The sequence below is a fragment of the Trichomycterus rosablanca genome, chromosome 1 (assembly GCF_030014385.1).
Source record: "Trichomycterus rosablanca isolate fTriRos1 chromosome 1, fTriRos1.hap1, whole genome shotgun sequence".
Taxonomy (NCBI): domain Eukaryota; kingdom Metazoa; phylum Chordata; class Actinopteri; order Siluriformes; family Trichomycteridae; genus Trichomycterus; species Trichomycterus rosablanca.
This window is the reverse complement of record NC_085988.1, coordinates 4,805,012-4,817,351: the sequence shown is the minus strand read 5'-3', so window position 1 is coordinate 4,817,351 and position 12,340 is coordinate 4,805,012. Positions and strand designations below refer to the sequence as shown.

Below are 12,340 nucleotides of genomic sequence, written 5' to 3'. Positions count from 1 at the left end.
ATATTGGAGTTCATGTGTCCCTCAATGAAATGTAACACCCCAACACCTGCTGCACTCATGCAGCCCCAGACCATGGCATTCCCACCACCATGCTTGACTGTAGGCATGACACACTTATCTTTGTACTCCTCACCTGATTGCCGCCACACATGCTTGAGACCATCTGAACCAAATAAATTAATCTTGGTCTCATCAGACCATAGGACATGGTTCCAGTAATCCATGTCCTTTGTTGACATGTCTTCAGCAAACTGTTTGCGGGCTTTCTTGTGTAGAGACTTCAGAAGAGGCTTCCTTCTGGGGTGAAAGCCATGCAGACTAATTTGATGTAGTGTGCGGCGTATGGTCTGAGCACTGACAGGCTGACCCCCCACCTTTTCAATCTCTGCAGCAATGCTGACAGCACTCCTGCGCCTATCTTTCAAAGACAGCAGTTGGATGTGACGCTGAGCACGTGCACTCAGCTTCTTTGGACGACTAACGCGAGGTCTGTTCTGAGTGGACCCTGCTCTTTTAAAACGCTGGATGATTTTGGCCGCTGTGCTGCAGCTCAGTTTCAGGGTGTTGGCAATCTTCTTGTAGCCTTGGCCATCTTCATGTAGCGCAACAATTCGTCTTTTAAGATCCTCAGAGAGTTCTTTGCCATGAGGTGCCATGTTGGAACTTTCAGTGACCAGTATGAGAGAGTGTGAGAGCTGTACTACTAAATTGAACACACCTGCTCCCTATGCACACCTGAGACCTAGTAACACTAACAAATCACATGACATTTTGGAGGGAAAATGACAAGCAGTGCTCAATTTGGACATTTAGGGGTGTAGTCTCTTAGGGGTGTACTCACTTTTGTTGCCGGTGGTTTAGACATTAATGGCTGTATATTGAGTTATTTTGAGGGAAGAATAAATTTACACTGTTATATAAGCTGCACACAGACTACTTTTCATTGTGTCAAAGTGTCATTTTGTCAGTGTTGTCCCATGAAAAGATATACTTAAATATCTGCAGAAATGTGAGGGGTGTACTCACTTTTGTGATACACTGTATATATATTATAAAGTGTATCTCATTTTAACATGAGCTCCTCAGCCTTCAGACTAAAAAGCGTACACACTGATTTTCACACACACATTAAAAACCTTGACATCATCATCCTACAGGAAACATGGTGCAAGGCCGACACGGTCACTCACTGTTCCCGTGACTACAGAGAAATCATATTACCCTCCCAAAAACTTAGCACAGTGTGCCAAGGCGGAGATTCAGGAGGTCTTATAATCTGGTACAAATCACACCTACACACGGTAATAAACATTATGAAAATTGGAAAATACCACATTTGGCTGAAAATAAACAAAACTATACTATCATCACAGAAGGATCTGTTTCTCTGTGCCATTTATATTCCTCCGTCAGAGTCTCCATACTACTCTGAAGATATGTTCTCAGAGCTGGAGAGAGAGACCTGCCATTTCCAAGCCCAGGGAAACGTGCTCGTCTGTGGAGACCTGAACGCCAGAACAGGAACCCAACCTGATATTATAAATGATCAGGGAAACAGATTCATCGATAACAACTAAATTCTTAATACTAATTCCACCCTAAACCACAGAAGCAATCACGAGTTATTAACAAAAACGGCAAAGACCTCCTGCAGCTCTGTCGAACTTTAGGTCTGTACATCGTCAATGGTAGAACACGAGGGGACTCATTAGGAAGGTACATGTTCTGCTCACCTCTTGATAATAGTACAGTAGATTATGCATTAACAGGTTTATGACTTTATAATCTACCCCCTCTCCCCTTCCTCTCCTCCCCTTTACCCCCCACTTAATTTTTTGAGAGCACTTTATCTCTCTTGATTTAACGTCATGTTATTTTAATTGTAACTAATTGTTGCCTTTTTTAGGTTTAAGATCTTAGGAATATTTTAATGCGTTTAATTTTTTCCTCATGTAAAGTACTTGCCACTGTGTATGAAAGGTGCTATACAAATAAACGTGCCTTGATCTTTGTGAGCTTCTACTAAATGTGTAAAACTAAATTCATTATTTTGTGTTATATTATATAATCAGATTATCTTCACAACCTGTTAAACGGTGTTCATTTTGGGAAAAGCTCTTGTAATAGTCACTTAAAAATTCTGTTAAATCTCTTAAAATAAAAGTCTCAATCGTACAGAAATAAATGTCAAAATGTGTTACTCTACCCTCCATTGTTTTAAAATTAAACACAGGCTTCACGATGGCCTTCGGAGCACTTATTCTAAATGAAAGAAGAAGAATGTGTGATTATGCAACACTTCACAAATATGAGAGAATAGAGCTGATAATGTAAGATTGAGTTTTTAGCAGTTGTACCTCAGCTCCAACACAACCAGTAAAACCAGTACACACAATAATGAAGCAAATGGTGGAGAATAAACTGAACCTCCTTATTTACTCTCATGAGATTTTAGGCTCAGAATAATCAGCACTAAATCTATAAAGATTCATGTTATTCACATCTGAGCAAAACCTCCAAACTACTAACTCTGTAGAGACCAAAACTAACATCATAAACCAGCTTCTGAGAGAGAAAAACAACAAAATCACACGTTCAAAACTAAATAAATTATATTTTTTTTCTCTTTTTTATTTTGTTTCTTTTTTAATGTGGTTGTAACTTGTAGCTCCTCAATTCAGCAGCAAGTCACAAACCAACTGAAGCAAACAGCACATGGAGATAAAGTAGTTTCTACTAGATGAGCTCCAGCTGCTGATTGTTAGCTGTAATAAGGTGAAGTTCAATCCTATTGGTTGGGTATGAAGGTGTGCACCAATCAATGCAGGAGTTACCACCTCCAGACCCGCCCCCAATCACAACCAAAGCCAGCAGCTCTGTTCAAAATGTCCTACTGCCCCAGTATATACTGCATACTAATCCTATAGTAGTGTGTACTATAGTATGCAGTATGATTAAACTGAACCAACTTCTGGTTTATTGCTTCATCTTGGAACTTGCTGTCAGTTCAATTCTCTTTTAAGAGTTCTTCTAAACTCAAGTCCTCTCAGTGTTGGAACATCTTTAATGAACATGAACTAAATAAACCCTAATAAACCCGACCTTCTGCAATGCAAAAGGTGGATTGGCTGCTCTAAATGCATCCTCCTGGGACTAAATTAGTAAGTAAATGTGTCTGTGATCTACACCAGCTTTACACCACTGTGACCCTGATCAGGATTAAGTGGTTGTTATTATATTAATAATAATAAAGCTTGTATTTAGGAGAAGTAGTGAGTTAGTGAGGTGTTTCCTGTACAGAGTGAATGATTGTACTGTATCACATCCTCCCCCTCAGCACCTGCAGTCGGTCCCAGCTGCAGCAGTGCAGTTACTGTACACTTCCACTCACCCAGGTTTTTGTACCACCATATAACACTGTGTGAAGACACCACTACCACTGATCTCATGGTAACTCTGACAGTAATAATCTCCTGCATCTCCAGTCTCAGTTCTACTGATGGTCAGAGTGAAGTCAGATCCAGATCCACTGCCACTGAAACGATCTGGAATACCTGATTCTCTGCTGTTAGCCCAGTAGATCAGGAGTTTAGGAGCTTCTCCAGGTTTCTGCTGATACCAGTGTAAACAATCATCTCCATCACTATCTCGATAAACATCAGAACTGGTTTTACAGTTAATGGTGACTGAAGCTCCTGGATCAACATGTTTTACTGCAGGACTCTGAGTCACAGTCACCTGACCTCTGGATCCTGAAAACAATAAGAAGAATAAAGATGTTCACTACATGAAGAACCAAGTGGAGTTTGAAGTTCATCTAGTGGATCTTCTCCACATGGCAGAGCCTCCTCACCAGTAGAACATAAAGCATCGTGTTACCTTGAGTGCAGAGAGCCAGTGTGCAGATGAAGATGGAGATGAAGGTCATGGTTGATGTGGGTGAAGATGCTGGTCAGCAGCTCTCAGTCATGAAGTGTTAAACTCACAGAGCTTTAAACACTGACAGAGCACTGAAGCATGTAGTGTGTGTGTGTGTGTGTGTGTGTGTGTGTGTGTGTGTGTGTGTGTGTGTGTGTGTGTGTGTGTGTGTGTGTGTGTGTGTGTGTGTGTGTGTGTGTGTGTGTGTGTGTGTGTGGAATCACTGGAGTGGAACAGTGTGAATGTGTCACTCAGAGATGCAATACTGCCACCTTATGGTGAAAGAACAATCAGCTGCTACATATGGAAGTATCTCCTGTACTGTCTCTTATTCTCCCTTTATTTACTATAGTAATTGTGGCCTGCACTCATGTACTCAGTATTTAGGAGGGGTGTCCACATCATTCAAAATACTCCATATGATCTAAATAAAGACAGATGATAGTTTGATATAAAAGTTGTAATAAATGATCAGAAAGAGTTACAAGGTTTAGCTGAACTGAGCTGGAACTGAGATGCTGGTCTGTGGAACAAACAGACCATTTTAACCATCAACAGCAGAAACTGGAACCAGTCAGTATTTCATCTTAAATATTCTGTAGAATCCTCATGATCATCTGATCATCAGCTCTCATTTTATATTGGTGAGAACTGGTTATGTTTAAAACCACATCAAATGATGATCAGCTTTTATTTTCAGAGTACAGAGAGTGTAGATGAAGATCCTCCTCCTCCTCCTCCTCATATCCACTATTAGGTGAATCTACCATATGTTTACATTGTAGGTATACTGTTACTGACTGTAGCTCATCTGTAATTCTGCACAGTGTTACGTGTTCAGTGATTTATGGGGTAGAAAGGAATCGATTCAATCATGAAACGACCAATCAGGAGATTTGATCTAAGTGATGAATCGTTCTCAGCACATTTTATTGTTTGTATGAACTGATACTTGAATTGATCAGACCGAACACTATATGACCAAAAGTATGTGGACACCCCTCCTAATTATTAGGTTCATGTGTTTCAGCCACACTCATTGCAAACAAGTGTATAAAACCAGTTATATAAATGATATGCTTATAGCTTTATGGCAACAGTTTAGGGAAGGCCCCTTCCTTTTTGAGCATGACTATGTCCCTGTGCACAAAGCAAGGTCCATAAAGACGTGATATGACGAGGAACTCTAGTGTCCTGATCTAAACCCTATTGATCACCTTTGGACTGAATTGAAACATCAAATGTGAGGCAGGTTTTCATGTCCAGCATCAGAACCTGACGTCTTGTGAAAAACTTTCCAGAAGAGTGAAGGCTGTTAGAACTGCAAAGTAGGGGGTGTTTTTTTGGGGAACATGGATTTAGACTGGGATGTCCAACAAGCACATGCTTAGGTGTCCACATACTTTTTGGCCCTATAGTGTATTTTACATTCACTGTAATCACATCTATCTGAATGTACTGAACATGTCATGATGGTTTCATTCATATCATCTCTTCTAGCACTGCTGCTTCATCTCAAACCTTCATTCTACTAGTGAGATGTTCCATGTGCTGATGAGAATCCTTGTTCCACAGTGAGGAGAACACCACAAAGAGAGGAACATGCTCAGTACTGTAGTGCTTTGTAGATGATGATGTTCAGTGGAGTGCAGCTTTAGCAGCTCTGCAGATGTTCTCAGATCAGTGTGTGTTTCAGAGAACTTCCTCTACAGCTGAGGGAGGTTTTTGTACCAGTAAATAACACTGTGTGATGGGATAGCTGCTATACTGCTGACAGTAATAATCTCCTGCATCTTCAGCCTGGACTCCAGTGATTTTTAGAGTATATTCTGTACCAGAGTAACTTCCACTAAAACGTCCAGGAATCCCAGACTGAAGATTATTTGCATTATAAATCAGGAGTTTCGGAGCTTCTCCAGGTTTCTGCTGGTACCAGGCAAGCCAATAGCTAATGCCCTGACTGGCTCTGCAGTTGATGGTAACAGTTTGTCCTGGAGAAACCGAGTGAGATCCTGGAGTCTGAGTCATGATGATTTCTCCAAACGACTCTAAAGAGAAGAAGAAAGAAAAGTTGAAGGTGATAAAGAGACGGTGATGGTGAGCGCTGATGTTGGAGGACTGATATGAAGATAGTAAATAAACAGTGAATCTCACGTTGAGTGAGGAGGCCGAGTGTATTCAGCAGTAGAATCAGAACCTTCATCATTGTGCTGCGTCTCAGTGACTCTGAAAGTCCTGAACCCAGTCTGATCAGAACTACAGCTCTTATAGTGTGTCTGTGTGTGTGTGTGTGTGAGTGTGTGTGTGTGTGTGTGTGTGTGTGTGTGTGTGTGTGGAATCACTGGAGTGGAACAGAGGTTTTTGTACGACGGCTTCATTGGAATGTATCACTGTGCTACACTTTTGGTGGAGGAACCAAACTCAGCATCAGTAAGTAGTTTTATTTCTTTTAAATGAAAAACATTTTTAATTATTAATAACAATAAATATACAGTAACTAATATTTAGTAATTGTTTATGTCTATTGACGGCTGAGTATTAAAGACTGAATAAATGTGCAGGTGTTTTTGATGGTAAATATAAAGCTGGTCTCTGGTTGATGAAGTTTGGTGTAAACTGGTACGAGTGACTGGTGCTGATGTAAAATCCAGACGAATGCTGCTGTGTGTTTGTGCTAAACAGTGAATATTTCTGTAATCAGCTACAGTCATGTGAAAAAGTTAGGACACCTCATGTCCTAATAGCTGGTATTTCCCTCTTTGTCTGAAATAACCTCAGTTAGATGTTTCCTATAACCATCTACCGTCTCTGACATCGACTGGGAGAAAGTCTTCCCCGCTCCTCCATGCAGAATATATTCAGCTGTGTGAGGTTTGAGGGGTTTCTTGCATGCACAGCCCATTTTAAATCACCCCACAGCATCTCAATAGGATTAAGATCCGGGCTTTAACTTGGCCATTCCAGAACTCTTCATTTCTTACTTTTGAGCCATTCTTTGGTGGATTTACCGGAATGTTTGGGGTTGTTGTCATGTTGCATGATCCACCTACGCTTCAGCTTCAGTTTTTGGACAGATGGTCTTACATTTTCCTCAAGCACCCTCTAAATTCATTGTGGATTATATAATGGAGAGCTTGACAGACCCTGCTGCTGCAAAGTTGTTAAATGTTCACCACTTGTAATTATTTTCTAATTGTATTGAGATCTTTTTAAATCACTTCACAGACTCATATGCATCTACAAGTTTCTTTCTGAAGGCCTCAGAGAGCTCTTTATATTGGTTTGCTCTTGATTGTTGAAGTGAGTGTTATCACCATGGTGAGATCTAATGTCTGAGCTTTAAATAAAACTCCGGTGTCCTCTAACAATGGTCTAATCATTACAGCTGATGTGGTGACCTGATTCTCATTTTAGACATTTTAAGTAGTAATAAATGTAGTGGTGTCCTTACTTTTTCCTTACAATAATATTCATTTTTTTATTACATTGACAGCTTGTGTTTAAAAGTATTTTTTCAGTTTTGTTTAATGATATGAGCTCAATCTCTCAGTACTGTTTAAATGAAGCTCAAATGTCAATATGTTTAAATATGTTAAAAAAAAAATTCTCATGGGGTGTCCTAACTTTTTCACATGACTGTACATCTGGTGTTCAATGCCAAAGTAATAAGAGTAGATATTGAATATGTGCTAACAGAAGCTTGCAGATGTTTCTACTGAACTGCAGTGATGTGAGAACAGTGTGCAGCAGCACTGCATTGATGATTGAACACAGATGAAGGTTTCCAGTCTGGATGCTTAATAAGCAGTAAGGAGGAAATGATGTGGAAACGTTTCTAAATGGGACTTTTTGTTCTGTTTCTCCTGTACAGCCGGTCCCACGGTGAAGCCGTCCGTGTCTCTGCTCCCTCCCTCCTCTCTGCAGCTGTCTGAGGGATCGGCCTCGCTGCTCTGCCTGCTGTCTGGTTACTCTCCACAGGGGGCGCTGGTGAGCTGGACGGTGGACGGCACAGTGCTGCAGGACGGGGTGGTGACCGGAGCAGAAGAACTGAAAGGGGGCAGTTGGAGGCGTGGCAGCACCCTGACCCTCAGCAAAGCACAGTGGGAAAAGGGGGAGGAGTTTGGCTGTCAGGTCTCTCACAATGGCGTCGATCATCTCAACATATTCAGAAAGAACCAGTGTGAAGGCTAGCAGCTCCCAGATAGAACTGAACATGGAGACACTTCCACATGCTTCTACAATGGAGTTTCAGTTCTACACAATGCTGCATTTCTGTCTTTCCTCTGTTCAGTGTCCTGTTGCTCTTCCTGTAGTTTTGCTGTGCTGAAATAAAGCTTGATTTTGGACATTGTCTGGTCTTTTCTTCTAGTTCATCATCATGATGAGTGTTAGGAGAGAAGATCTTTAGCTGGAGATTCAGTGCTGTGTGTTGTGCTTCAGTGAGTTTGGATGAAGGAAGTTAAACATCTGGTGAAAGTGCTGCTCTATTCTGGGAGAAAGCAGATCACTCAGCCGTCTTCATGCAAATCTCACTTTCACCCCCCATGTTCTCTCACTTTAGCTTCTACTCATTATAATTAGGGGCTGGTTGCACTTTTAATAATTAACGATGCACCTGTTTCTGTTGCAACATTCTGCCACCCTGAAATAAACCTTAAAAAATGAAGCACTGAAGGTTTACACACATACACACATTCATTTACTTATTAACTAGGTTTACCTTCGGGAGGAAATACGAAGCCTTAGAGGAAACGCACGTAAAACCAACACTATTTTATTTCTTTTTTATACAGTATATACAGCTGTTTATTTCAGATTACCACTTCAAACTAATTCATGCTCCTCCATTTTTATAAATCCACACTTCTGACTGAGGTGTCAAAAAATTTTAAACAGCTTTCAAAAATGCATTTACCAAAAGTCTTCGATCTTTATTGTTTTATTTTAATGCTTTATTAGAATGATGAAAACACAGAATGTCATAAGTAGATGTACTACTGCCACCTTGTGTCGATAGAACTGTCAGCTAAAACACGTGGAAGATTTACATGAAAAAAAAACTAAAAACATAATATATTACCAAAAGTATGTGAACACCTGACCATGCAAGATAATGCATTTTAAAACCAATCATTAAAATGGAGTGTAAATAAGAAACTCAGTGAATCATTTTAGTGAATTCACAAAGAGTCCACATGTCCTGAATTCTATACAATCCCAAATCAGAAAAATATTTACTTTGACTTTTATTTGATGTCAGACAGGATGAAGCTGAGATATTTCATGTTTTATCTGCTCAACTTTATTTATTAATAAACATCCATTTCTGCATTTCAGGCCTGCAACACATTCCAAAATGAAATTGGGACAGTAAAGCATTTACCACTTTGTACTATTGGCCTTTTTTCACCACTTAAAAGATGTTTCCTTTGTGCGATGGTCCATCCTAGTTGCCTCCGAGCCCAGAGAAGTTGAAGCCACTTCTGGACATGGTTAACATAAGGCTTCTTTTTTGCACAGTAAAGTGTTAAGTATCATTTGTGCAGTAACTCTGTATTGTGGAGCTTGATAAAGGTTGGATAAACTAATCCCTCACCCATGTGGTTATATCAGTTATTGTTGAGAGGCATGTATATTGTACTGAGCAATTACAATAAAGTTGAATCCATCCATCCATCCATCCATCTATACATCTATCTAGAACATCTCTGTATCTCTGATGCTTTATTGGGATGACAAAAATTTACACTTGTATTATCACCTGAGATAAAGAAATAAAATCTGACGTGCAAACGTTTTGAAACTTGATATTTTATTTTCTAAGACATGAAGCAGTAAATATTAGCAGAAAATGAACATGTTCACGTTTGTTCCCTTTGTTCCCCTTGTTCCCTAGAAGCAGGGGGAAGGGTGTGAGGAGGTGACTGGATCTTTGTGCTAGGATCGATCTGGTAACGTTTTGTTTAAGATAGTGTAAACCTGCCAGGTGGAGCAGGGTGTAGGGGGTTGGGGGTGACAGGCTCTTTGTATTAGGGTCCATAATCATTTCTTTATGGTAGTTTAGTTCTGGCCAGGTGAGGTTTAAGAGTGGTAGATGGAAGGGTGTTAGGGGGTGATATAGGATTGTTGTATTAGGGTTAATAAAGTTTCCTTTTGTGGATCTTTGTGGTAATGTTTCCTTTATTAACTACAGTATGTTAAACTTTCTAAATGTTATTAATTATTATTATTACTTTTTTAATTACATAAAAAGTTTTATATAAAAATGTAAAAACAGATTTGATCTAAATCTGCATCCAGAACTTTCAGAACTATTTAATCATGATGTTCTTGAGTTTAGGTTGTGTCCACATTTGAAGAAGTAGAGTAGCATTGCAGCTAAATGAATTCTGCTAGTCTGCAGGTCATCAGTGAAAAATGTAAAAGAGAAGCTTTTAATTTTAGCGTTTTCGTGCTGCTTAATTTACTACTGTATATCAATCATCGTCTTTTGGAAAACCTCCCCAAGTTCCTCCATTTCAGCTTGATGTTCTGTTCCATTCCATGCTCCTTCAGTTTCTGCTGGATCTGGAGAGAAGAAGATGGATTTATTAGGAACTCAGGCAGGATGATGGAACTGATGTGTTGTGATTAGAGTAACACTGGTAGAAGAACTGAATCCAGCAGCAGATGATGATGATGATTATAGAACAGTCTGTGGATCAGAGCTTAATGAACATTGAGGTTCCTGCTGCTTAAATAAAGAGAAACCAAAGATCCCGCCAGTCTTTTTGTTAACCTTTCATACTCAATTATTTAGTTTGATCGCCTGACACTCTTGGACATCGGTGCATTGATAAAAACGTATTTCGCATCCGCCTCTTTGTTTACACTTAAAACGACGCAGGAGGAAGAAGCGTAAAAGAGGCAGCCATGCTGGGGATACAAAACTTTAACCCTCTTCCAAGTATTTTGCTTGCAACCGTTCAGTCACTTATGAACAAAATGGATGAACTTAACACTCAGATCCAACTCCAGTGCGACATTAGTAACTGCTGTGTGCTAGCTCTAACAGAAACATGGCTTGACGTGATGGTGTTACAACCCTAGAGGTTGTTAGTTTTTTTGTGTGTGTTTCCTTTTCTTCTGTCTCTCCCTGTCCTTAATTTCCAGGTTTTCCATAGCCTTTCTGATTGGCTATGAGAGGAAGCGCTTCAGAGATAAAAGAGCTACCTTGAGGACGTGAAGAAGAGGCAGATTTGAAAGGCTGTGTGCTGTTCACCTGTTGCCTCACCTTGTTCTTCAGCCAAACCAATTGTTTGATTGTTTTGTGGTGCATTCCTAACAGTGGTTCCAGAATAACACCACCTGGTTTCACCATTCATCGCCAGGACAGAACAACAGACCCTGGTTTTGGTGAACTCACGTTGAGGAACGGATGTTTCGGTAGCCGCTAACTATTGCTCTCCCGGTGCTGAACTCATTACAGTTAAGATATGAACCTCTTTCCTTCCTCACAAAGTCAGCTCAGTCATCTAACTGTAACTTACATCCCTTCCCAAGCAAATGAAAACTGTGGACTGGACTTCCTAATGGTTTGGAGAACTTACTTACAAACTTACGCTGTTTTTTTAATGTAGTAGGACTGTAAAAGGGCCAGTCTAAGGAAGGTTCTGCCCAAATCCTCTCAACATGTTACATTTACAACTTGGGCAGACCAGACTCTGGACCACTGCTACACTGCAATCAAAGACAGCTACAAAGGCCTTCCCGCCCTGCATTTGGTAAAGCCGAACACACCACCATTCTTTTTCTACCTGCCTACAAACAAAAGCTTACACAGGAACGAATACACAAACTCTGTCACAGACTACATTAGCATGTGCACAAAGAACATCAACATACAATTCTTTCCGAATTCTCATGTACATTCTTCTTACTCACGACTGAGTTGCTAAACACAGCTCCAGCATCATACTCAAGTTTGCTGACGATTGCACCATCACAGGCCTCATCACATGGACTATAGAGAAAAGGTCAGAGAGCTACCTCAATGGTGCAGCACCAGCAACCTACAAGGCTTTCCAGACAGTCAGAGAGCAGCTGAGCTCATCATTGGTCACAAGCTTCTAGCCTCACAGGACATCTACCACAGCCAATGTTCAAAAATGACCTTAGATGGACTGTTCACATCAGGCAGACGCTACCGCAGCATAAAATCTGGGACTAGCAAGCTGAGGAACAGCCTCTTCCTGCAGGCCATCAGAATACTGAACAATATATAACTCACCTTCTTCTCAACCAAAACTCACATAACGTACACCCACACACATACACACTCACATACTGGGCATGTGCAGTAACACTATCACATCACTTCAAACTACAGTTGGGACTAGAACCTCTCCTGCAGTATTATTCCTAAATTACAGTAGAAACCTTC

The 12,340-nt window shown here is 40.4% G+C and overlaps 2 gene segments (V, D, J or C); both read right to left on the bottom strand.

Annotated features, from left to right (window-relative positions):
* LOC134317429 (Ig kappa chain V-III region MOPC 63-like) overlaps window positions 1–3,928 on the bottom strand; it is an 85,376-nt gene extending 81,448 nt beyond the window's left edge. The window contains 2 exon segments of the V gene segment in view: window positions 3,441–3,752; window positions 3,880–3,928. Of these exon segments, the coding sequence occupies window positions 3,441–3,752; window positions 3,880–3,928 (361 nt within the window).
* Window positions 3,929–5,610: 1,682 nt separating this feature from the next.
* On the bottom strand, window positions 5,611–6,163 carry LOC134317677 (Ig kappa chain V region 3381-like). The segment is given in 2 exon segments: window positions 5,611–5,966; window positions 6,073–6,163. Coding segments are annotated over 2 exon segments (408 nt in total).
* Window positions 6,164–12,340: the final 6,177 nt, after the last annotated feature.